Raw genomic sequence first — 27,434 nt, 5'->3', positions numbered from 1 at the left:
TCAAAAGGGAATTAACATTTGTGTTACAATAGAAACATGGAGGATTATTGTTATATGCATTTGCAGCTTCTAAAAAAGAAAATTTTGATTTATAAAACTTAAGTCTCAAGCAACTTACAGAATGGATATGAGCACTAGTTCCTGCAGCAACCTTCTCTACATGGCATTATTATGTCTCAACATTGTGCTAGAGAAACTACTCACAAAAAATAAAACTTCTGCCTCCTAGTTACTCCACCATAAAAAAACTCTACATCGTTCATTTTGTCAATGGCTACTATGCCATGTTTATTTGTCTACATGGAAATTAAACTAAACATTCCCAAACTCCTATCTTTGTGTTAAAAAAGGGGAAAAAAGATAAATTCCTGGTGCTAATTAATTACAATTACTACAAATCACAACAAATTTAATATGAACTCAACTATCCACGATTAAGTCACAAGACATCTCCCAAAGCTCATTTTATATGTACAACTACATACGCTACTGAATTATCACATTTGTCAAGTCATCCATTTCAAATTTTTACCTTCATCTCTGTTTTCTTGTTTTCTTCTTTTCTTTTGTGTGTGTTCAGCCTATGGAAAAAGTAGCGTTGTTCTATCAGCATTTCTACAGAAGTATGCAATGAAACAATGAGAAGGCCTAAGCTAGAAACATGGCATGATACATAGTCAATACTTGGTCATGTAACCAGAATCTTGTCTGAAATCTGTTTAACAATATTGCATTTTGCATTTCAATTTGTAGTAGAGATGCATAATTGGACATACTTTCTTCCTCAATAAGAGTTATAAAAGCAAATTTTGGGGCTTTCCAATTCAACCATAATTCTTATCATATTTTGTTCTTAGCATGAACAGTTAACAGAGGTAATATAGAAGTCACAATAGGAAAAATACTAATGCAAACCATACTACATCAATTTGTATTAACAATCTTAACTTCATTAGAAGTTTAGTTTTGAAGTTAGCTGCATATATTCTTTACTGAATCAGTTTCTTTAGGTTCCATTAATTTCTTTGATTCGGCAAAATTCTTTCGACATTGGTAAGTGTGTACTATTTTTTAACCTTTGAGAGTGAACCTTACACTGCTTACCTTGCTGTGCTGGGTCTTAGTATAGTGATAAAAGAACATATTGAACTCCTTCAAGCATTCATCTTTCAGTTCATAAACTCCATGGCCAGACACACCCGGTTTCCTTACAGAGAAATATTTCATGAAATACAGATTAATAATGTATGTTCAGCACATCTTTGAATGTAAACAGTCCAGTAACACAATTCATTTTCTAAGGAAAAGCTAATAAGAAGTGCCACAGAGATGGTTGCTTCATTAACTTATGAGGAGCATAGAGTGAGTACAGTTATCAGTCTTTAATTTTCAAGACTGTTTACTACTATAAATCCTACCCAGCAGTCTATACCATCTACAGCACACCATATAGCTTCTGACAGGTATTTTTAACTTTATGGCTTAGAATTTCAGACACTGGATGTTACTGTATAAAATTCATTACTTTCTTTAACCAAGGTACAAAACAAGTAATACAAACAGCTACTTTCCAACCTCCCATAAAATTCCCAAAGCAAAATTCCTAGGTACACCTATAGTTGCCCTCGATTAAACATAAACAAGCGAGCCACATGAAATTTAAAATAAGGCATACTGAAAAAATTACAAGACATTTTTGTGGCAAAAATAGCAGACATTTAAACTACTTTTTCTCAACTGCTACAATTGATTGTTCTATATTTGCATATATATGTGTGTGTGTGTGTGTGAGTTAAAAAAAATTAACTCCCATCAGAAAGTTACAGCAAATTAGCAACTAAATAACATCTAAACCAGTGATTAGGTGGTGATTGTCAAAGGTACAATGAGTTGTTAAAGTTCCCAACCATCTCTGAAATAAAATGAATTTTCGAAGATTTTCCCACTGGGACTTGAGATTACTGAACTCCTGAGACTCCTCAAACTGAATCTGAAGAAAGAATGGGACAAAAGGAGAGAAGCAGCACCTTCAGATATTCCATACACTTTTCTTTCCTATGCATATTTGAAAGCATATATATTTCAAGACAGCAAAACATTAGCTGAACAGAGACTGTGCAGTGCAGCTTGTTTACCCCATATAATTGAAGACATCTTATTTCACATTCAAGCTACTTAGAAAACAATATTAAGAACTTACTTAAATGTAGCCACTTTATCAATTACGTTCTCCAAGCCAGTTTCATTGTTCTCCTGGTAAAAAATTTAGTTTGGGATAAATATAATGATTCAAATATCTTCAGTATTATGCTAGGTGTAACAAAAATAGACATACAGATTTAGATCAGTTCCCCAATTCGTGAATTAATATATTTTGCTCACTGTTATTCAGAAAGCAGATATTCATAACTGACAAGTTACAAGGAAGTACCAAAGGCAGATAATACTTTCATTTAATCACGTAAAATTTTATTTATAATAGAGCCAATCTCCAGAAACAGAGCAGTGCCTTACCCAACCTCAATGGAGGGAAAAATAAGAGTTTTAGTCTCTTAAAACAGTGAATGTGAATCACCCATAATTGGTTTCTGATAATATTCCACGCTATTTAACTTACAATGAAACTGAAGGTTTTTGCATTGAAGCCCTAAAAACTTGCACAGACTATAAATTCTAATCCACATGCCTCCCTTTGCTTGAATTTTCAACAGCTGGAATAGAATGGCAGGGAAATCTGTGCTTTCAAATAGACCTGTACAATACTTGACTTCCAATGGATTTGCACAGGTTTAAGTGATCAAAATCACACAATTAAATTTATTGATGGTACACAGGGCAGAATGGAATCCAGCTGCATGGTCCTACAGGACCAAAAGAGAAAATAAATTTTAAAACTTTACTTTTTGAACCTAGGAGAACTACAGCTGAATATTCTAAAAAATTCCAGCTCTTCTTCAAAAAGCACAATCCCCATACAAGCCTTTTTAGATTAGACCATGCTTGAATCCATGACATTTACCTTTACATCAGTAAGGTGTGCAAGCCCCTTTGTCATGCCATTTTGTAATTCTGAAACCAACATTTGAGCTTTATATCAGAAATAAAATGCTTCCACATAAAGATACGGAAGCTAAAGAAGGAAAAGACATAAAACAAGAAAAAGTAAATTAAGGAAAAAAGTAAATAAATCAGGACTCACATTTTCAGGCAAGGACTTGGTAATTGCACTATGAGCCATTGGTTCAATACATAACAGGTGGATGATTTCTCTCATGATAACATCTTCTTTTGTCACATTACTCACTCCAGGCACATATCTTTCCCCTACCAGAGTAAATCAAAAGGAGAAGAATGGCAAATACGATAGTTATAAAGCAGTTCTGAATTTTGCACAGAGGTAATGCTACTGCTGGGGTATTTCACAGTATAAGTTTGCATTCGCCAGAAACCTATCCCAAGTGTCTAAGAGGAAAAGTGTTTTTTAGCCTAGCTTCCTAACAAAATGGGCCGAGATGGAATTTCTCTTCATATTCTACTTTAATGTCAATTATGAAGTTAACTAACAGCTTTTTTTCACCATGCAACCCCTATTGCTTCCGGTTATTGCAAGACAAACACTTGCGTTACTGAAACATCTATTTAAAATAGGCATTCTCCAGTATCCTCTCCATACCATCTATGTTAAAGAAAGTCATCAACCCTGTTTTGTCAAACTGTAATAATCCATTACTACAACAGAGAGAAATGAAACTTACCCACAACGTAGATGAGAATCTGTAGCATCTCTTCTATTAACACGTTACATTGTTTGATCAAATCCTACAAGAATTAGTGAAACCAGTTTAAAAAACAAACAAACAAAAAAAAAAAACCAAAACAAAACCAAGCAGGAAAATCTGTCAAATGACACTGAGCTCAGCCTTCAGGTGCACTACTTCACTGATATACTGTACCGTAAGAAAAAACCTCCATTCTAACAAGCTGGAAAAAATGCCTGCGCTTGTAGAGGAGATATTATTCTGCAATTGAAGTGCATGATTCACATGCAGAAAAAGAAACAACAGCTAAAAATGTATCCCAGATGAAGGGTTATATGAAAGTTCAAGCCTCAAGAAGTAGCAGAACAATCCAAGAAACTTCCAGCCAAAATAAGAACACATAACATCACTTAAGAGACACAAAAATTTTATACAGAAGTCATTTATATGGATTTTGGTAGATGCCCTACAAAATAAAGGTCAAAGACAGCAAAACCTGCTTGCTGATTTTGAGTAAGCCTCCACAAATTCCAAATACAAAATCATTTATCTAACCACTAGGTCCTGTGTTGACTGACTTTTAGCGTGGTCATAAAAATGCAGTTATCAACAGTAGCTAGTTTTTCTTATTAATGTTCCATAAACTCAAAGCAAACAAATTAATTAGCAGAAATACTTGCCATTTACCTGATCTTTGGTGGGCTTGATCTTTTTGAAAGCATCAGCAAGCTCGTATCTCTGCAGTATCAGCAGGAGGAACTGGTTTGGGTCCATAAGAGATGCACCTATCTATTAAAAAAATCAAACTGATATGAACATCAGTTACTACTAGAGTTCTTCATTAATTATGAAAAATACTCTTTTACCAAGAAAATTTTTTACACTCATACAATTTTCATTAAAATTAAAAGAAATTCCATGAAAATTTTATTAGTTAAGCAAGCAATGATTCAGAACATTATACCTGGAGCATGATGATGTCTTTATCATACATCTCTTCTCTGCATTTAACATCTTGATAATAGAATACCTGAGAAATAGAAAAACAAAATTTAAGTAGAGATGTAAAGTAATGCAGTATCAAATGTGCACCAGTTCATGTCTGTGGCTTTTTTAAACTGTACAGCACCTTTATTGAGTAAGGGAAAGTCCTGTGTTTCTTTCAAGACATGTACTTTGATGGAAGTGAAAAAACATTTTTCACCTATCCAGAGAAAGTCTATGACATACTTCTTCATACCCCCTTCCAAGACAACATAATTCGAATGGCTGCTACTGATTAAAGTCAAAACATCCTCCTTCTCCTACCCCAGTTCTCAGAGAGACAATTCTACAGGGGGCTACCAATATCTACTTGATTTCATCAAAGGGTCCTGTGAAAGGTAAACACATAATTTCTGTTGTCAAATAAAAAAAAAAAAGCGATGCCAAAGTTGGCAAAGTACAAGTACTTAAGCGTAGACTCTTCCTTTTACCTTTACTTTTGCAACAAAAAAGCCCGCAAGTATTATAAAATGGTTTTCATGTCCAGTTATATGGCACTCAAAAGTTTAGTATGAGATTAAAATAGTTTAACTTTTGCATATAATGATTATCATACACTAAGAGATACTTCCAACATTTTATGTTACAATCAACAGTACTAACAGTACTTATGCAGTGATTTCTTTATCAGATCTGAAATTAGTTTACAGCAGACATCAGTAACATTAATACCATTTCACAGAGTCAAAAACAGTCATAAGAGAGATGAAAATACTTGTCTAATATGGGGAGGCAAGCCATTGATGAAGCTGCAAATAAGACTAAGTCACCTGAACTCCCACCTAGAAACTTTTCTATTTAGTGTAGAAGTGACCCCCATGACCACTTTCTGCACTGGATGAAACCACCACTGGGAGCATTACTGAGAAACACTTGCCTACACCATTAGGACCAACTCACTATTGAATATCGTGGGGAGTACCTGGCTTATCAGGGAGAGCCCATTCCTTCTCCACATCTCTGCAGCAACCTGAGCAACCAAGACAAGACATCGCAAAGGATATTCTACTAACAGCTCCACTTGCAATTCTTCCTAGAATTAAAAAAGAAGAAAAAAAAAAGGAAAAAAAAAATCAAGCAAGAATAAGTCTGTCAGAGATTTTAAAAGCTAAGTCCTAATGAACAAAGACACATTGGCAGCTGCAAAATAATTTCTGTGTGTGCCATGAAAGCTACAGGATATAATTTTAGTCTTTTTCCTTCCCAGAGTATAAATCGCAAGAAGCATTTGGGGGGGAAAAAAAAAAAAAAAAAAGAAAAAAAACTTACAGGAGAAACAAACTCATGCAATCTTGAGATGGTTCCAGTCTTGCTTAATCGTACATGAAGACCTACAAAACCAATAAGAAAAAAAATAGAAAATAAATCAAAATCAGTAAAGTTTTGGTTTGTTTTTTGTTGTTGTGGGTTTTTTTTGTAAGACAGAATATCTATTACATTATGACAACAGTTCTTACCAGTCTTACAATCCATTATTTTATGAATAAATCCATTCATTTAATGACTTCATTAAAACCATTTAAATTGAGATGCTAAATATTATTAGCAAAATTTTAATTTCATGTTTAAATCGTATGTCAGTAACAACTGGATTTCAAGACTACAAGGCTTAACAGATGGTATCTTGGTTTCAAATGATGTGATACAGAATATACAGCTTAATAATAGCATATGATTTCATTTGTATTCTAGAGAAAGTGGCGATCACCCACTGCTGTGGTCCTTTTTATTCTGACTGGAAATCTGTCCTGGCATGCTGCAAACGTGTCTTTTAGGAGGAGTATTTTAACAGTCCTAAGACATATGTGGCTGGAAAATAAATTCCAGATACAGTAATAATGAACATTCATTTAGGCAAAAGAGGTAGAAATAGAAACAGAACCACATAAATTCAAATAGTCCAGGGAAAACTGAAGATGTCATTAAACCACAAAACTTTTCCTTCTCGCCTGACTTTGTCTCTCTCCTGTTTAAAAAATGTCCTCCAACCTCAATGGCAAATGTTTTTTTGAGAAAAACTTTCCCATAGTGGGACATCTGGGGAACAGGGTTGCCTGATAGTGAGAATGTCAGAAAGTCAGAGCGCAACTGATCTGTGAAGCACTTAATCTAAATGCTTTCCAGAGTAAAGAAATAGGGATGGATGATAAACGTAATTCAAATAGCAATCGAAACAAAACACACCACCTACCAGCAAGAGTCCTAGACAGAGGTAAATGTATGCTGACAGGATCTGCAGACACTCTGTAAGGTCTGCTCTCCAGAGTATGGCCACACAAGTGAAACACTGTCTTTTCCCGTGAGCGGCCATTTGTGCTGCACCTCATCACAGCTTTATGACATTCACTGTAGGCCTTGAGCAACAGCTCTTCCTAGAATTTAAAATAAATGCATAGCATTATACTTAAAAATCATATATATATGCACTAAAATTCCTCACTTGTTTTTTTCTGACAGCATACACAGTTACTAAAAAGCCACAATATAATTACCACTCTGTTTCTTAATACTGACAAGTACTGGACTGGAGCAGTGAAGCATCCACTAAAGCTAACCGAGAATATGCTTCTGTTCAAAAAAGCTGCACTGTCAAATGCTCTAAAAATCTATGGGCTTATTTAAGCTGCAATATTTTAATATTTTGCATAGTTTGCACCCCAAATTGGATCAAGAAGCTCCTGAACTGCAATAGTTCTTCCTTTCTCTCCCTACTGAAAAAAAAAAAAAAAAAAAAAAAAAGAAACAAAACGAAACCCACTTCAAAATATCTTTAAGTTAACATACCGTACAATTTCCTCCCTTCCTCCAGCACGGGGATGAGCTCCAGCACTGATTAAGACTACTCACAGTGCAATTACCCAATTAGCGCAAAGTTTCTGCAGTCCACTTTTACAATTAAAAATGAACACCATGTGCTTCAGAACCTTAAAACTTGACAGTGATACCATGAACCTAATTCTCAAAATCTTTAATTGAGATGTATTTTCTCTTTATGATTTGCCTGACACCCTGTGCAGCTTTGCCAGCTAGATGATTATATTCTTCTGACTTCCCATCTCTCTGCCACACCACAGATGAATTATTTCAGATCCTTTTTTTGTGGAGATCTGTATTGAACAATAGTGAGCTTTTTTAAAAAGCTGCTATTGAAAAGCACTCAGGAATATTCCCAAAAGGCACGCATGTAAGAAACCCAGACAATTGATATACTTACATCACAGGCACACCACTCCTGGAACATCAAAAGAATGTTCTTGAGTTGCATCTGTATAGCAATAGCTGCTTCCCAGTCAGGGTCCACCTCAATGTGCTGACCAATCTGTCTTTTTATTTCCTCCATTCCCTGAAATGGAGATGCCACAAAATACTCAAGCTAAATCAGTGATCACAGACTTAAAACAACAAAAAATCCATAAGCAAATGGTAAAATATAGGTTGTTCAGATACATGTAGCTAAAATTGATGAATATTACTTCTATAAAGTAAACATTACTTTTTCACCCACCCAAGACAGGGATTGAAGAATTTACCATCTTAATTGCATGTTTATATCCACAATATTGCTATGGACAAAAAGATGAGCAAACAAAAGTGCTATAATATCTTTATAACAGCATATTAGAAAGAAATTATTTAAACGTGTTGTACCTGCATGCAGGTTAGGATCCTTAGGAATGAAACAAATCCTTCTAAAAAACGCTCCCTCAGACGGTCTGTCCATAATGTAGGTTTGCTGACTAAGACATACCTGTTCCCAAAGAAAACATTATCACCTTTTGCTCAGACTTGTCTTCTGTTTATGCTTGTATTTAAAGTGTTCTTCATATTAAAATAATCAACTGCATCATCACATTACATCACCCTCCCCACCTCAAGCTCCTCTTAAAATTTTCACCAAACACTAGAGTTGCTTGGTGCAACTGCATCATTTGATATTAACAGATTTTTTTCATTCCAAGGTATTTGGGATGGTTTGCTTTTACATTATTCCATTTATTAGAGTAATGAGTGGAAAAGGCTATGCAGATGAGGATTATACAGCTTTCCCAGAATGATAACGAATAGAAGCCAAGTTTCCCATACTGTCTTACAGTAGGTATATATTTTTTTAAAGCAGTTTTATCATCAGATTCCTGAATTGAAACACCTCATCCAACTGCCAATTTTCTAAGAATTACTCTAGCTTCTCAGCTTTACACTTACCTGAGGTCATATATTACTGCATATACCCGGTTCAGTTTGTCCTGACTGTAACCTTGAAAGTTGAACTTGTCGTTTTTGTCTAGGTACTCTGGAAGCACTTCTAGGAGTGTCTCTGTAATGGTGGTGATTACATTTTGCTCTTCAATAAGATGCCGGGCCTGCAAGAATAAAATTAAAATTTTTTCTTCCTATTTTGTTGAAGAGAACTGTCAAAATAATTCTTCCTTTGAAACCAGTCTTTTTTATTAGAAATTATTTTAAGCATTTGCAGAGTCCAAGCTACAAAGACTCCCATAGTATTCACTATGTACAAACACAATTTCTATCAACTTAGCATGTTTGTTCACTCTGACAGCTTCAATGTAACAGACATGCTATTTTTTCCAGAAAGATCATGTAGAAAAGGACTTCTACATTAGTATTTCAGGCAAGAAACATAATCTTTAAAACCTACAAGTATACTTCCCCCCAACCCCCACAGGGTTTAACAATATTTCACCCCCACAAAAAGACATTTAACCATTCTTTTTGCCCCTCCCCACAAGTTTTTGAAGTTACATAAGAAGGTAAACGTGAACAGTAAATGAACACAGAAAGTTAATGCAGAGAACGACGCTGCCTAAAACTTCTTTAAATTTCTTTCTTTAAGTTGGTGTTCCCTCTATCTTCTGTAATGAATTTTCACATAAACTCAAGCTCCTGCTTTCATATTGACCATAACAAATCTCAAAATCATTCATTTTCAACTCAGCAACGCATAACGACTCTCTGCCAAGTACAGCAGTCTGCAAAGGTGGTACTGCTAGCAATTCTCAAATGTATTTTACATTTCTAGCGGAGACAGGCTGTACATACCAGAGTAGGTACAGTGAACATCTGAACCGAGAGTGCTGTCACAGACAGAACTCTGTCATGATCATCACTGATGTATTCTTTTTGCAATGCCTTGTAATACTAGGAAAAAAGAATATTGGGGAAATTAAATAAATGAAACAAGTGTTAATGAGGAATGTTTACTTTTTTATTTGCAAGAATTACACCTTAACGTCCTTCTTTCTTTCTAATAAAAGCAGTTCAAACAACAAAACCAGCACAATCTCCTCAATGCACCAAAGCAATTAAATATGTGCCCCACTGCCGTAATACTGAAGATGAGCACGAATTTAACTGTTCTGCCAGATTGGAACTAAAATATTTTTTTTCCTACAACAAATCTTCCCCAAGAAAAGAAATTAAATATCTGAAAAAAGGATCCATAAAGACATTAATTTAGTATAAAACAAGTCTTCCTCCTGTGGTGAACTGCATGGATAGTTATTCAACAGCTGTCTGTAAAAGATGTGTACAACGAGTAATGTAATTTTTTTGTCTGCTTTCAGTCCAGAGAAAACCATGAAGTGTCAGTCACCTTTATCAGGATTAAAAAGTCTCACCCTAAAACAAAAAACACTTGGTCTTATGTTTTGTATATTTCTTAACTATTGTATCTAATTTTTAAAGAGAAAGACCAGTTTCAGTTGCAGTTCATCTGCCATTTCAAAAGATACATAGAATACTAACAATACTGCATTCAAAATGAGCATATCTACCTACATGATCATAAGGAACAAACCAATGACATTGAAATTAATGCAGTCTATAAAGGCTGAGCTAGTTGTTGAAGCTCTGCTTGTTGAAAATTCATTATTTATATTGAAAAAATTTTCAGGTTTGGAGGAAATTTTACAAAGCTAGTAAAAATTCATGGCATAAACAACAAATAACCATTTACCTTCACAAATTCCACAGCAAAAAGTTTTTTGTATTCCATTTCCATGAAAAAACTACTGAAGATAAGTTCATGAAGAACCTTCCTTGCCCCTGTGAAGAGCCAATACAATGCACATCACTTTATCGTACTAAGATGCAGCTTTTTGTGGAAAAGAGGAATAGATTATTAAATAAAAAATCATTAAAATCCTTGAAATGGTAACAAAGTATATGAACAAAGTTATTAATTTTTTTTTTCTATTTTTAACATTTGTTGGTATGTATTTAAAACTAAGGGTAAGCACCAAGTCACTCAGTCAGGCTACATCTTGTGAAAAGATTCTTCAAAATACATAAAGCAGGAAAAATTTAGGATGCAAATATATACACAAAATATCAATTATCTCAGCCATAAAAATAAAGGCCGTATAAAAAAACATAATATAAAAATTATAAAGAAATGTAACTCCATCTGCATAGCACTTATTTACTTTTACACATTTGTTACACACATGAAAAATTAATTTGCCTCTGGATACACAAACCTTTATGAAGTTTTGCATCCCATAGCATCAACTTGCTTATGAAGCATGGCTTTTCAGATCCAGCTTCCTCTTTGAGACATATTTGACAAAAGATCTGGCGAAAGTCACCTAGAGGGATAAAACTATTCATTTGTACAAGAATGCTTTGATAATTAAATGATACGAGCCAACAATGAGAATTACAGAATTCTGTTCTTAAAAAAAAAAAAAAGAAAGAAAAAAGAAGGCACTTAAGTATGAATTATTTTTTAACAAAGTTTTTTCTCAGTGAACATACTCCCGCATACTCTCTCCTTACTAATTTCTTCCTATTATTCTTACCTACTTTATGTAATAAATCCAGTGATGCGAAAGAGTATTTTAAAATGAAAAGCATTTAGACAGCTTTGCAAAGCAGATCCATAAGAATAGTTCACTATGTCAGCACAGAAACAAACAGGCTAGGCAAGTCTATGCTGGTCCCTGCCTTGGGCCCTGAAAGTCAGTCTTTTGTAGAATTTCAGAACATTATTTTGTATTTTCTTGCACCTATCAGTAAATACAGTATTTGCTGAAGCAGTTTTGGGGATCAACATATCAGAGTCACTCATGGGTACTAACGCTCAGAAATGAGCTTTTACATTACTCATTTCAAACGGAAAAGTAGAGTGCCATGAATCAAGTTCCTGACAACCTGGAAATAACAGTATTGAATGCTTCTTGATCCGTGTTCTACCACTTCAAGCAAAACCAGGAAAAGGGAACCACCAGACCACCAAAAAGTTCCAGCTGAGCACAGAACATCAGGCTCTTCAAGCACCTACATATATAATCCAGAAGAACATGGACAGGAATGTTAGACTTCAATCTTTGTGCTTGAAGACTCATAAAACAAAGTATCAGTTAACCTATAACAATTTCCTAAGCCAAAATGCTACACCCAACATGGGAGACTCCTTTTTAGTTTTAGCTTATCTCATCAGCTAAAGAAGTAATGCTTAAAAACCTAAAATTTGGGGGATTTGCTGGGGCACTGACACTGACTTGTCTATACTCACACAGTCAACAGCTGAATAATGAGCTGTCAGTTGGCATTTCAAATAGAGTAATCTCATAAAATTGAAAATAATAAGAAAAGCTATCCAGGAGGAAAAATGTGTATAAAATCAAACTTTCACTAGAAACCTTGAAATAAACCACATAGTCAAAAACTTGTACCAATTAAAGGAACTGTCTGAGGAACAGACCAGCAAGAAAATACCATCAGTGAAATAAATACAAAGTTGAAAAAAACACAAGGCTAAAATTTGTAAAATATTGTAAAGAATTCAAAAAAGGTACAATTCTGATATATGTATTTCAAGGGAAAGATTGGAAAGTAAGTGTTTGGAAAAAAAAAAAAAGATAAGAAATTCACTTTATTATCCAAGCTTACAAAAGAGGCTGAAGCAGGCCAACAGATTTACCCTATCAAGAAGGAGGATAAGCAGTGAGTAGAGCTTAATTTATGCGTATTTGTACGGTGAAAAGAAATTTTATAATGTCTTTAGTTTGGCAAAACACAGGCATGACAAAACCCAGTAACAGAAATCAAAATTAGATTGATTCAGAAGTCTTCTTTAAAACCATGAGCATCATCAAACACCAGAACAATGTCTGAAAGCTTAAAATAGACTTCCCACTACTGGACGGATTTTTAAATTAAGACTTTTGTTTGTTTGTTTGTTTTACTGACACTAATTAACCGCAGCTATCAAATCTGAAGCAGGAATTAATTCAGGCAGAGGATGTATGCTTTCACTGATCAAGATGTTCTGCAGCTTTCCACCAGCACTGGGGAGAGCAGCTTTTAAGCAAAGAAGTCACTGAAATAGGGCATGTGATGCTGAACTGAGGATAATAAAACTTCTAGAGGAACAGAGAGCTCAAGCAGGGAAAGACATTTATTTTAACAAGAAGGAACAGAAAAGTACTGCTATTTGTAACCATACTGATGGATATCAGCATCCATACTACTGTATTATTTATTTACTAATTAGGAGGAATGGGAATGCATTTTAATAAGGGAGTATCATATATAATACTGCTAAAGACATTTTTTGAGAGAACTAGTCATTCAAACACTGACACGGCATTATCGTAACAAAAATCCATTGTGCTTACTTGAATAGCTCATGAGTTTATTCAGCCAAGAACCAAGGCGCAAGGCAAACTTCTGGTGAGCCATAACATCAGCATGCAGAACCTCCACGTGAAGTGGTCGTTGAGAAACATTTTCAGAATGCCTCTAGGAGTCAGGTAAATATTAGTAGGTATAAAATAAAGGTAACATGAATTTTCATATTTGCCTTCAACGCCCATTATGTCTCCCAAGCATAAAAAGAAATCAGTTTCACATTTTATTTCTGAAGGTATCTACCTATACCAAATGTGGTAGGGTAAATTCAATTTCAAAAAGTTCACAGGCAAGTTATAAAAGTATGGAAGTACTAAGTTAAAGACTGTACAGCAGACGAGTAAGTCTTCAGTATTAACAATTATGAGGTTGATTTTTTTGTTTTTTAAATGAGAAAAATATTTTAGGAAGTTACCTTGATTTCTTCTTTTGCTTCCTGACAAGAGGCATAATGTCCTGCCTTAACAGCTCTACGACCCTGTTTAAAGACAGTATTAACCATGAGACCAACATAAAACAAAACAAAAATGTCACAAGCCTGATCTTTGCTATGTTTTTTATACATAAAAGAAAAACAAGGACGAACATCAGTCATGGTGCTTTTAGACATCTAGAAGCAAATAAAAATTAACATAATTCTCTTTAGGAAACTAAACACAACTAAACTTTCATTACCTGAACAAAGAGAAACACAAAAAGAAAACACAGTTTTTACAGATTAAAAAAAGGATTCAAATAATAGTAAGATGTTTTATATGTAAATACACAACAAATACATATACAGCTATAGACAAAGTTTCTCTGTGTGCTAACAAGTAAGTTTTGTACTTTTGTGAGGTAAAAAAAAAATATGGTTGCAATTAAGATAATTCAAACTCTGATCATGCTTTTTTCTTCCCCCCAGTGGAAAAAAAAAATTTACATTACTAGTGTAAGGTCTTTACATGGGACATTAGTTTGAAAAATGAAGTAGTAAAATTGTCAGGTTCACCCACATTCCTTCATGGATTCTTCCTGGTTTCATTTGCTTAATTTGAAGTTTTAAGATTTTCATATGAAGTCTGAGCCAGAACAAGCACTAACTCTTGCAAAATGTAAGGTACATTTCTGATTAAATATAAATGAATATGCATATTGCTGACTTAGTATTTTTCTGAAAAATGTACATTAAAATAAAACATTAATCTCAGCTAAGAACAAAAAAAGGTAAAGAAAATATGCCAAACATGAAAGGAGCAACTTCAGATAAACCAACTCTTCCCCTTCTCAAGAAACTGCATCTTTGTACTGAAGAAAAAAAATTAATACCGTTTAAAAACTTTCTTGAAGCAAGTGCTTTCTCTCTCCTCAAGCTCCAGCATCTCAGAAACAAAGATTCTATGATCAAGAGACTATAGTAGCACTTATTAATGATTAAAAAGTTACTTTCTCCCATATCGAGAATGCACTAACCTCTTTATCTATGGCAGTAGTATGCAACTGGGCTTCACCGAGTTCGCAGCCAAGTGCCCTTTGCAGGCTATAGATGACATGATCATAAGAATGATGTTCATCATTGAAAAGGACACAGTAGTAGCTGTCTACCTTCTCTCTACTAGGAAAAAGCCAACATATCACACAAATGAAAATAAAATTGTAAGTAGTGTCCTATCCAATACAAGCAACAGCTAACTTGATAGCTTGAGAGAAATGTCAAATACAAAAAAATTATAGAAGAAAATTAAGCATGTTCTTCATGTCAGAGACACACACCCCTCACCATCTATGCCAGAAAAAGCCACAGAAACCATGTACCAAATACAAATGAGATTTTAAGTTATTTGATTATTCCATTATTATTTCCTCTCTCTGCTGTTTTATGATGCCACTTGTCTTTTTAACGTGACACACAACAGCCTTTTTCAATTTTCATAGAATCATAGAATAGTTTGGGTTGGAAGGGACCTTTAAAGGGACATCTTCAACTAGATCAGGTTGCTCCCTTGTCCCTGTGGGCAGTTTCCAGGGGGTCCTGTTGACTAACTCCTTGAAGAGCTGGAAGCTTGCTTTCCTAAAATTCAGTGTCCTGACTTTACTTTTCACCTGAACCATATCCCTCAGGACTGCGAACTCCACCAGTGCACGATCACTGCAGCCCAGGCTGCCTCCAATCTTGACATCAGCGATTAGCTCATTTCCGTTGGTGACCAACAGGTCCAGTATCACATCCCCGCTGGTAGGGCTGTCTGTTACCCGGCTTAAGAAGTTAACCTCAATGCATTCTAGGAGTCTCCTGGATTGCCTATAGCTCGCCATGCTGCTTTCCAGCAGATGTCAGGGTGCTGAAGTCCACCAGCAGGACAGGAGCCTGCGAGCACAATGCCTCCTGTAGCTGGAGTAAGAAGGCTTTGTCAAGAGGCTCCCCTTGATCGGGCGGTCTGTAGTAGACACCAACCGCAAGGTTCCCTTTGTTGCCACAGTCTCTGATTCTTACCCATAAGCTTTCAACCTGCTCGTGGCTATTCTTCAGAGACAGCTCTTCACGCTCTATCCAGTTCTTGATGTAGAGGGCAACGCCTCTGCCCCTCCTTCCTCGCCTGTCCCTTCTGAACAGCCTGTAGCTATTGATAGCCACACTCCAGTCACGGGATTCATCCCACCAAGTTTCAGTAATGACAACTAGGTCGTAGTTTTCTAGCAGCATGGTGGCTTCCAACTCCTCCTGTTTGCTGCCCGTGCTGCGTGCATTGGCGTAGAGGCACTTCAGCTGGGCTGTCGGTCGTGTCACCTTCTTAGAGGAACAGCCCTTAATTCCTTTGAGGCATTTCCCTGGTGTTTCCCTGTTGGCTCCTATTACCTCAGGAGCCCCCAGCTCATCTCTAAGACTTCAACTGTGCTCCAGTGTACCCAGCACGTCTCAGAGCAACAGACTGAGGGCCCTCACTAGCACCCCATCCCTCTAACCTTGGCGTGTCATCCCACAGCTTGTCACGGGCGAGCCTGATATTATCCCCCTCCCCATTCAAGTCTAGTTTAAAGCTCTGTCAATGACCCCACTAGCTCATAAGCAAAGACCAGCCCTCTTCTCCCTTTGGGAAAGGTGAACCCCATCTGACACCAGCAAGTCTGGTGCCATGTAGGCCACCGCATTATTGAAAAAGCCAAAATTGTGGTGGTGACACCAGCCACGGAGCTATGTATTAACAGACTGCGTCCACCTGTTTCTTCCAGTGTCGCTGCCTGCAACTGGAAGAACAGAGGAAAAAATAACCTGTGCTCCAGATTCCCTTACCACCATCCCAAGGCCCTGAAGTCTCTTTTGATCGCCCCTGGACTATGCATTGCAGCTTCATCGCCACCCACATGGAAGAGCAGTAATAGGTAATAGTCCAAGGGCCATACCAGGCTAGGAAGTTTCCTAGTGATGTCCTTAACCCGGGCCCGGGGATGCAGCAGACTTCCCTAAGAGGAGGGTCTGTCCAGCATATTGGACCCTCTGTCCCACTCAGAAGGGAGTTGCCTACAACTATAATCTGTCTTTTCTTCCTCATGGAGGTGGTTATGATACAGGTGGTAGGCCTTTCCGACCTTGGCAACAACTCTGGTATAGATGGACCATCATCCACATCATCCATTGACTGGCCTTCCACATCCAGAGCCTCATATCTATTGTACAGAGGCACCTGGGCAAGTGAGGTGGGCCAGGAGGGGGTTCGTCTGCCACCCTGAGTGTGGACTTTCCTCCATTCACTCCCTTCCTTTAAGCTACTGCCTTCAGCCTGGTTGGGGGAAGATACAGGATCCCCTTGATCTTGGGTTTTTTTCCGGTGGCTGTTTCTGTTTCTGTCTCGGGAAGGGCAGAGCATGGTTTCACCAGTCTATCTCTTTCTCAGATTCCCTGGTGCTCCTTAACCTTTCTACTTCCTCTCATAGCTCTGCCACCAGGCTGACCAGACTATCCACCTGGTCACACCTCACACAACTGTTCTCACTACTGCCATCCATTACCAGTGAAAGGCCCTGGCACCCTCTGCAGCCTGAGACCTGGATGGCTGCATGTTTTCATGGGAGCTCCGTCTGGGTTGCCACATCCATTCTGGTGAGTGCATAGGACATAGCTCTCCACCAGATGGATACCATAGCTAAGCTCCTTCTGAGAGGGTGGTAACCACCAGCTGAACTCACCTCTTGAGCTGGTAGGGTGACTACACGCAAACTGCCGCGCCACATCCTGGCTGGCATGCCAGCGCTCTGTTTGCCTGTTCTGTTCGCAGCACTCCTGGTAGCTAGTGCTCCCTAGGCTGCTTTTTATAGGTATGGGGGTGGTAGGGGTTGCTTTGGCAATGCCCAGACCACACCAGCATCTCCCACAAGAGCTGCCAGTTCCTGGCAGGCCTCTCCGCTGCCCTGGCGTTTCCTTGCCTCCGGAAAACCCGCTGTGTGCCAAGTTCTGCCACTCCACTGCAGATCGGGCCAGCTCCGGAGCAGCTCCCCTCGACGGCTGATGGAGCACAGTCACGCACTATTTTTCCCCATGAAGTACCAAAAGCTTTTCTCTATATAACTGTAGGTCAAAAATGCTACAGGACTCTTTACAGGGATTTTGGCGCTAATATGTTTGCATGAGTAAGAATACCACAGGCAAAATTATTACCAAAGTTTCTAATGCCTTGAAGAGAAAGTTGGAAATACTCCCTACCTAATTGTGAGCTCCGGAGGCAGTTCCTTTTCCTCTTCCCATATGAGCATATCTACCATGTATTTTATCACAGAGGGAAACACCCTCCTAGAGTGCTCCATAATTTCTTCATTCAACTGACATTCAGAATTCTGTAAAACAGGAGATAATATTAATATGGAAAAGAAATTTAAAAAATTAAAAGATTGGTAGAACACCTTATTACTATATTTGTTTCAGGAAATTAGCCTTTTCTTGATTTTCAAGCAAATTAATCTCACCTAATTTCTTGTCTTCAAAATTATTTCATCCCAAGGGTTTTCAGTAGTATTCCAACAGTTTCACCTACTTCCCCCCCCCCCCCCCCCCCTCCATCCCGTTTTTATCTAGGAACAGACTACAAAAGGCCTCACCCAATGTGTTAGGAAACTTCAATGTTTTTTTTTTAAACTTAAGTTTACAAAAAGCTGGTTAACAGCTTTCTGTACACCTGAAGATATTAAAAGTTTGCAGTCCAGACCAAAATTCGTCCCTTGCATTGCTTGCTCATCTGTGTGGGTATTCTGTCAAACATTTATGACACTCCTTGAACAGAATCATCCAAGGAAACCTAAATCTGTTCTTTTCAGAGGTCCCATCCCAAATCTAGAAATCATTCAAAATATCCCTGTGAACTGACATATTCCCCATCCACCCAGATAAAGCTCATTAAATGAATTGTCTACATCATATAATATTATTAATCCTTTCCATAAGCATTTAAGCAGGAGAGAAATTAAGGTCATAAGCAAAGAAAATCATTACCAAATCTGCACTTAAGAATGAAGCAATCAATATTCAGGTACAAGACATAGATACATTGCAATGACATGGTGTGAAAAGAGGGCTTTAATCCAAAGGCCCTGATGACCTTTTCCACATTCCAACTTCCTTTCAGCATATGCATATATAAATGGTATATAATGTTGTTATTAATGTTAATGCAACCGAATCCAGTGATTTCATACACAAATATGACACAGAAACAGAAGCTGATATTCTCTAGAGTATTTACACAAAGTTTTCTATAACTTTAGGATCACCCAAACTGCCTACAAAATCTAAGTATGTATGTGTTTGCCAGAGTGAGAAAAACATGAGAAACAAAGATGCTTTCCAAGAATAAAGCTTTTCACATGTGACTTTTAATCCCAAAGTACTAAGGGCACTCACCTCTGCAATACACAACCTGACATTTTAAATATAAAAGAACCAAAAGAGTGATGTGTTTAATATAGCTAAGAATCATGTTTGTGAAAAATTCTTAAATCAACTATACTCACATTTATCAAGCAGATTGCTTAAAAAAAAATAATAAAACAACAAACCACTAAATACCAACAAAACCAAACCCCAAGTAAAATCATGTTGTGTCCATATGATAGAAAAGCTAAAAATGTAGTGGAAGAGAAGCAAAAATGGGTTAACATGACCAATTGCTTCCAAAGCTTTGAACAACAGTTTTCTGACCCGATAAGCATTAGAAGAATAATTTGGAGTCAAACATACAATCTAAAATGTCTGCCAATGAAATCATGGTCTATAAATATCACTGTGTGTACATAATTTTGGATAAGCTTGTGGTAGATCTTGGTAATTAAAAATGTAAATGTCTGGGGTAATTATTTTTTTTCCCCAGACTGACAAAGCTATCATCATCTTGAAGTTTGGAGCAGAATGAAAAAACTATAATGCTAAGAATACTCTAATTGAACTGAGTTGTAAATATACTAATTTTTTTTTCCAGTATTTCTTAAGAGTTCAGCTTTTTAAGTATTAATGTATGTTAAGCAAAAATGATACAGCTGGAGGAAAATGCAGAGCCATGCAGAGATACTCCAAACAAGAACCTTGTAGTAAGACATGCTGCTCTCCTTCAGTCTGTAGAAGAAATCAAAGGAAACCACATCAAAGGATTTATAAATTATTAAAAGTGGGGATTGTACTCGTACAAATAGTGAAAAGTTAAATGATGCAATGCTAGCTCCAATGCTATCCACATTAATAGAAGTCACAGTAAAATGAAACTAAGATACATCTAATGTAGACTGAAAGGGTAAAAATAAAATTGCCTCAGAACTATGCCCAAAAATGTGTAATTATTTAAGCTTCAGGTAAAGCTTCAGAAAACAAAATTGCAGAAGACTGAAAAAAGTATGTTTAGATATCAAAGTTTAAAAATAACTAACAACCAAATTTTTATTTTTTTTTTAAAGCAAATGTGCCTGGGAAGTATTTTTACGTTAATCTCAGACATGAATTCTTAAAGTTATCTGGTTTTAAGGACACATTTAGGCAAAAAGGTTTTTATTTTTCTGGCATAGTGAAGACATTAATTTGGAAGCAATAGGGAACAGTTGGCTCCTAAAAGCCTGGAGTGTGGATTCTAAAATGAAGGATTGCTTTTCTGAGCCCCATATTACATACATGCCAACAGGTTTTGTAAATATCTCCTCATTGTAAATTTTTTTTTTTTTTTAAACTAAGGTTTAAATAGGATTTTTGTAAGGGTACTGTATTATACTAATGCTCACCTCATCTCAGAAAGGCTAAAAACTCTGGTGCTTATCTTTAATGTTGTAGATTGAAATCTGTCCTCTACTAAGGGCTCATTTTTAAAAGGAGGTCATTCTGTAAATCAAAGTCTAAACTTAATCTACCTTTTAAAAATAGCAGCCAGTTCCCAAGCACATTTTTACCACGTTCTGCATAGCAGACAAACATACTGCAAACATATCCCTCCTCTTATTTGCTCCCACCTGATCAGAGTAAGTTTATAAACACCCTAGCATGATATATCCTTTGCACCTAAGAGTAATTAAAGGAATACTGGTCAGGGTCATCCAGAAAAGAGTGCTTTTTGTTTGACAAGCATGTGATAGACTTCTATTCTATCAGAAAACATGCTGGAAAAGAAATACGCAAGATGCGAAGTGCATTTGGAACAGACAACCCATTTCTTTTAATAAGCGCTATATGCTGAGAAAATTCCGACATTATGAATGTCCTTGATTCTCAAAACGGAGAACGAACTATGAGGTAATCCAAACACCAACAAGCCTCTTTGGCACAAAAAATCCCTGACAGACAAGTCTTTTATTAAAAAAGGAAGATGGTCATGTAATGCAATCTATCAAATAGTTAAATATAGTATATATTAATATACTGATGCATTTTATTGTTGTAGTGGTTGTACTTCTGCCCTTTTACTATAGAGTCTACATAGACTGACTGCATAATAACTACATATATTGTTATGAAAAAGATGTTCTAAAGGAAAGGGAGGTAAAAAGCAGAGTATGCTTTCAGAGATGCAAATATCAGATCTGTGAGATCAAAATCTATACCTTGCAGAGAAACAGGTTCCCCAGCAGGAAGTAAACATTTCATAAACCATTTTAGGGACTCTGGTCAGAGTTGTTGGAACCAAAAAATACTATTATTCTCAAAAGTAAAGTGCTGAAACAACTGTTAGAAAATCTCATACAGAGACCTAAATTTTAAAGCTGGGAGACACAATCTATTTTGCTTAGAATCTCTTTGTTAAAGTTCTTAATGTGCCTCATAGGTCCACATTCATCCAGGTATCCGTGTGATTTTTTTTTGAGAGCCATCACAGGTGAAATCCATAATGTATGCTAGCTACTGTCTGTAAGACAAACTGGACAAACTGCTCACCTGAGACATAAGTAATATGACTTATCTAGGAGCAATGAAGATGCTTTGGCTGGAAACACTTAATTTTCAAGTGGAAGAACACTTAATTCTCAACTGAGACCTGAACATTTTGTCTTAAGACCATTGCTAAATTCTCTTCGTGATATGATAAGGACCTCTTGGCAATCAGCTAGAAATCAGATACTGAGCATCTTGTAACATAAGTTTTCCATAGTATCCAAAGGTGGCTTTGAAGCTGGTAGACACATGAGTTCTCTACCTTCCCATGTCCTTATCAACAGTACCACAAATTTAGAATTGCAAAAAACCCACCCTATTTTCCTTCAGAACACAAGGAGGAAAATGCATACTTCCCAAATAGGAACTGTGCTAGTTTCTCATTCTGGAAACACCTCTAGAACATGCTGGAAAAAGTATTAAACACCTATGTAGTAAGTAATGGTGACAGCAGTAAAACTAACCATACCATAGCTATTTTGGGGCATTCTAACAATGAGGAAACAATTTGGCTCTCTTGATTACAGGTTTTCATAAGTAATATGTAGGTATCAGCCACCCAGGGCTTAGTACTCAGGGATAAGTACTGCACAGCAGAACAGACTTCACTGAAGTAGAGGCAGGTGAACATTACAATGACAAGCTCCAAGTGGTAATCAGATGACCCTTTCTTGGAGCTTCAACTATTTTTATCCCTGAAATCCATTAAGATTCATCATTTTTTGAAGTATGAACAAGTGAAGAAAAACTTTATCTCATTTTTCTGTAATACCAGTGCTCTTTACTCCTTTTCCATTTGATTTTTTTGGCCACATCATAAAGAACAGCACTTTTGCAACAAAACCAGGAGGAATTAGGGGTCTATTCGCAATGACGAGTGCTAAGTTTTTTTTGTCCTGATTTATCTCAGAATGTAGGACTCTGAAAAAAACAATTGTACCTGAAGCAACTGATTTGCCTACATTCTCTTTGAGAGCTACTTATAAGATGGCATATTTCTCGTTAATACACTGCTTTATGAGGTACAATAAGCAGGAGACATCCTAGCGTAAGAGCTTAGTTTTAAAGCATAGGGACTTATTTTAGTCATAGTGACAGATCACACACCAGAAGTAACTGACAAAAAAAAATTGTTCAGTAATGCAGTAATGTGGAAAAGAGAAAATATTATTAAAATGAAGTACTCTATCTAAACATTTACTAACCACTGGGAAACCAATTATTTGTAAATAAGAACCGAGTAATACACATAGGAAAGAAAAGAGCAAGAGACTGCAATTTTAATTTCAAATCAAAGACAGAAATGCACAAGACAGGTAGCTGGAACTGTTGTACTGTTTTTGCCTTTGCTTTAGAGACAAAGGATGTCCAATATATATGTTTGACCCCAACAAACACCTTAACCAAGGAAATCCTGATTCAACTCAATTGGACCTGCTACATGAATTATACACTATATATACTTTCACATACAGGAATAAGCACTTTTTTTAAAAAGGCAGTATTTACAATAATTCTTTCACTTTAAGCAATATTCTTACTTCTTTTGCAGAACCTGATGCTCCAGGCTCATGTTTAGTACACAGCGGTCCAGCCTTCCATGCCTCTGTGTCCCCACAGTCACAAAATCCACCTCCAGTGGAGCTATGCATCTGTAAAAAACATGTATTTCAGTCATGAAATATGCACATAAAAAGCAAGAGAAAAATAGAAATGTGCATTAAAGTCAAACACAAGTATAAATACTTACTTACAAATTACAAGAGTCACTGCATAACCAACAGACTTAACACAACCTTTTTCTTTTTTTTAGATAAAAGGAGACTTATCAGAGGAGCAGGAGGGAAAAAATATAAGCTTTTTGAGCAGAAAATAAAGGGGGAAATACAGTTGCCGCTGCAAAAAAGCATGCGAGTCTCAAACAAATATAACTAGAAAGTAGGTGAAAAAGCCTATGACTGATGAATAAGTGCTTCATAAATAGCAAAATAATAATTTCTGGGTTTATTAGCAAAATTATAGCCAAGGTGCTTAATGCCTTCTTTACAAATTACTTGGTAAAGTTTGAAAATAATCTAAACAAGAATATGTGTATATTAAACAGGCATTTAGTAGTACCTCTACTTCTAACCAAAGATAATAAGATATAATCAGCATCTAAATATATTCTTTCAACTCTCACTTTGCATTACACTTTCAGAAAAGTACAAATTCTGACCCTTCATTTTGGCAAAAAGTTCAGACAAAACTCAGGCAAAAATAATTATCCTTAGCTTCCTCTAAATCCCCAATCCTAAAATAATTATAAAAACACTAAGTGACCCAATAAAAAGACACTCAAAAATTTGTTATTTACTTGAAACATTTTAAATAACCTGATCTAATTAGACTTACCTTGAGCAGGAGGTTGGACTGGGTGACCTCCTTAGGTCCCTTCCAACCTAAATTATTCTATGAATCTATAAAAAGCATAATCTGTATTCTTTAGATTGCATCTTTAAAATGGAAATGCAGCAAATCTGCTCCCGTTTGACTACCTATTTCTATGGCTGATGTATTGCCTGAAGAAGTTACTGAAAAACAGGGAAAGGACAACAGCTTCTCAGCCCAGCTATGATCCCAAATTGCTCTGGTATCATTGTCTATTTTCCCCGGTTTTCATCTTATCTCTCTGTAAACTGTGTGGGTGCATGTGTGTCAATATGAAAGTTATATTTGCATTATCCAAGATGTTTTGTATGTCTTTGAATCAACATTTACAACACATTTTCAGATCAGTATACAAAGACTTATACAGAGGGGCAGAATATTGCATTTTAGTCCCAGTTAATTTTGAGATTGCTAGGACCTTCTTCCAAACTGTCTCTCATTGAAACATAGCCACTTAAAGGGGATTTATGATCAACTGATAATACAAATAAGACAAATCTCTTCAATGGATGTCATGTCAATGAATAGAAAGAACAGTTGCAAAAAAAAGTCTAGCCCACTTTTTGGTCATGAAAGATAATTAAATTGAATACATAATGTTTCTGTACATTTTCTTGCCTCTTATAGGCCAGCTTCAAAAATGACACTTAATACATTGTTTTCCATTCTGCTTCCAAGGCTGTTGAAATAAGAGTTCTCAGTGAAGACGACAAGCAAAAAAGGGGGCCTGGGAAGGAAACAGTTTAGGCAGGGAGTTAGCTAAGAATTATTTAAAAGATCCTTCTTTAATTAAAGCATGGGAATCTCTCAATTACAACATAGATTTGGCTCAAAGAGAATCAAAGGGATATCAGAAAGAGATGATCCAGTTCTAGAACAATCTCCTCAATAAAAAATTGATGCTTAACATTTGTTTTAACTTTATCATAGTCCACACTAAGCACAAAGTAGCTTATGCAAATCTAAATAGAGGAACAGAGTGAAAATGTAGAGACTGAATCAGTGACATAAGTGCTGAAGTAACAGCCCTTGTATAGGCACACTCATTCTAAATTTCCAAAAAGTACTGGCTGGGACTCAGGACACGACTGTCATTTTCAGTCACAGCTTTTTGCTCTGACATACACTTCTGTGATATTGCCAAAGAGAATAACAATGTACGCATTCATAAACACTCCTTTACCCTTGGGTTCTTGAATTAGAAAGTTACTGTTCTTAAGAGGCTTTACGTAGTAAGAAACATGACAGAGAGATAATTAACTAAATAGTAAATCCGAGATTTGGGGGTTTTTTAAATAAAAACTACTAATGGTTTATACGCAGTTTATTATATCCTCAAAAAAATCTTCTCTAAAGCTACAAGTACAATTTCTTAATTTAAGATTTTTCTACCTTGTACCGGTGGTTCTTGTGAATGCTATTCTGGAAGCAGTCCATACAGAGTACACAAGTTGGATCAACTGCACAGTCTCTGCAACAAAAATGGTAACTGGAAAACTTTCTAAAACAGACACATGGAATTTTCACACACAAAAGAAAATGCTGCTCTAAAAAAAAAAAAAAAAAAACACCAAGATTAAGAACATTCAAATTATAAAAACATTGGCTACTCCACATCACAGAAAGATGTAAGTCAATCTTGTTAAGCTTGAACCATGTACTCGAACCTGTTATATCAGAGTCTATCGATCAGAAACATGATTGATTTCCACTTTCAAAACTTATTGCTAACATATTTCTGGTTTTGCTAAGAATAAGCAGCTATTAAAAACCATCATGACTCTGAAGTAACGTTTATTATTGTTTCCAACAACTGTAGACAGTTTGCTAATGAAAATTCTGCTAGGTTATGTTTCTAACTTTTAAAACAGAGGTTAAAATCTAAAGAGAATTCCCTTATGAAATTAGCCAAAGAATATATACTTTGAAGTTCAATTTTGACAGTTTCAGTCATGCACTCATCAAACACTTGAAAATCCAGTATTACACTCATGGGCAATCTAATTGCATTTTTTTCTATTATCCACATACATATTTTTTTTATATTGTCTTTTTGCCCTAAAACATGGTCACTCTTTTTTCTTTAAATGCTCTTTCATTCTATGCAAAATGTGGATGACAGGTGTTTAATGACAACACATCAAGTTTTTTTTCTTACCTGCAAGAGTATGTTGTCTCTCCTCCTTTGAACACCTTCCCACAGAGCTGGGAGGTTCCACTCTGTTGTAGTTTCTCCAGGAATATATCTGGGTCTTCCCCAAACAGATAACATTCCAGGGGGTATAATATCGCTGCCTGGACCATTTCTTCTTGTTTCTCCAACAAGGGGTCCATTTCAGCTGAGTAAATATTTGGCACATGTTTTGCCAAGCACTGTAAAAATGTAGCTTGGAAGTTGAATCTTTCATCACACCACTGCAAGAAAAGTACACCCATGGATAAACATAAATGAATAAATATAAAGAAAATAGGATTAAGCACTTCTACTGTGAATCCGGAATTCTTTTCCACATCAGAAGTCAGTTCTGCAAACAATAAAACCCAAGAAACCATGGTTTCCCAAGAATTCCTCTGCTATTTTCTTTCCAGTACACACCACAGTAACCTCTGTTCCCTTGAAGTCTTCTAATAAAACACTCTGAGGCAAGAGTTGCCAAGTACTATGCTACTGTAGAGCAACCCCTGCACTAATTAATTTTCTACTACTTGCTTGCCAACAGGCCAGCCAATACACAAATCTTGATTTTTGTTCAGCTGCCAACAAATGGAAAAGCAACAGCAGCAGGTTTCCCTGTCTTAGCTGGGAAATAAGTTTGGGATTCATTCCCTAGCCTGCTGATGGTCACAAAACGTGCGGCAACTTAATGGTCTTTGAAATTGTTACCCTTCAGTAAAATCTTGTTGAAACTGGTCATCAGGGTTCAATAGTTACTGAGGGAGAAAGAAGCACAACTGATTATATAAGCTTAATGTCCTTGAGAAACCAGACTAAAATGCAATTTCATATTTATAAGGCAATTAATAAAAGTATTATTTGACTTGTATTTTGACTTGAGGTTCTTAGTTTTCTTAATTTAAGTCCCTAATTTTTACTTGCAACTACTCTAGTTCTCTGAACAGTTCTCTCCAATTGTTCTACTTCTGTCCTTCAAGTTTGAATATTCTTTCTTTCACATTAT

General features: G+C 36.2%; 1 protein-coding gene across 7 annotated transcripts in view; it reads right to left on the bottom strand.

Moving 5' to 3' along the window:
• The window catches only part of UBR1 (ubiquitin protein ligase E3 component n-recognin 1), a 73,711-nt gene that overhangs the window by 34,255 nt on the left and 12,022 nt on the right, over positions 1 to 27,434 (bottom strand). For 3 of the 7 annotated variants that reach the window (XM_030039123.2, XM_030039104.2, XM_030039143.2), the window contains exons 2-24: positions 26,414 to 26,670; positions 25,648 to 25,726; positions 23,367 to 23,477; positions 18,133 to 18,263; positions 14,907 to 15,048; positions 13,870 to 13,932; positions 13,442 to 13,565; positions 11,300 to 11,407; positions 10,777 to 10,865; positions 9,861 to 9,959; positions 9,006 to 9,163; positions 8,451 to 8,550; positions 8,017 to 8,145; positions 6,994 to 7,174; positions 6,072 to 6,133; positions 5,725 to 5,835; positions 4,723 to 4,788; positions 4,446 to 4,547; positions 3,756 to 3,819; positions 3,200 to 3,324; positions 2,201 to 2,253; positions 1,105 to 1,207; positions 533 to 581 (exon numbers count right to left, since the gene is read on the bottom strand). In XM_030039123.2, coding sequence (XP_029894983.1) covers positions 533 to 581; positions 1,105 to 1,207; positions 2,201 to 2,253; positions 3,200 to 3,324; positions 3,756 to 3,819; positions 4,446 to 4,547; positions 4,723 to 4,788; positions 5,725 to 5,835; positions 6,072 to 6,133; positions 6,994 to 7,174; positions 8,017 to 8,145; positions 8,451 to 8,550; positions 9,006 to 9,163; positions 9,861 to 9,959; positions 10,777 to 10,865; positions 11,300 to 11,407; positions 13,442 to 13,565; positions 13,870 to 13,932; positions 14,907 to 15,048; positions 18,133 to 18,263; positions 23,367 to 23,477; positions 25,648 to 25,726; positions 26,414 to 26,670 — 2,506 coding nt within the window. Of the gene's footprint in view, positions 1 to 532; positions 582 to 1,104; positions 1,208 to 2,200; positions 2,254 to 3,199; positions 3,325 to 3,755; positions 3,820 to 4,445; positions 4,548 to 4,722; positions 4,789 to 5,724; positions 5,836 to 6,071; positions 6,134 to 6,993; positions 7,175 to 8,016; positions 8,146 to 8,450; positions 8,551 to 9,005; positions 9,164 to 9,860; positions 9,960 to 10,776; positions 10,866 to 11,299; positions 11,408 to 11,924; positions 12,085 to 13,441; positions 13,566 to 13,869; positions 13,933 to 14,906; positions 15,049 to 18,132; positions 18,264 to 23,366; positions 23,478 to 25,647; positions 25,727 to 26,413; positions 26,671 to 27,434 lie in introns of those variants that run through there. The other 4 variants (XM_030039114.2, XM_030039133.2, XM_041128844.1 and 1 more) reach the window with 3 other exon arrangements.

Source organism: Aquila chrysaetos, chromosome 2 (genome assembly GCF_900496995.4).
Source record: "Aquila chrysaetos chrysaetos chromosome 2, bAquChr1.4, whole genome shotgun sequence".
Taxonomy (NCBI): domain Eukaryota; kingdom Metazoa; phylum Chordata; class Aves; order Accipitriformes; family Accipitridae; genus Aquila; species Aquila chrysaetos.
The sequence above is the reverse complement of the archived record's forward strand: the minus strand, read 5'-3'. Positions and strand labels throughout refer to the sequence as shown.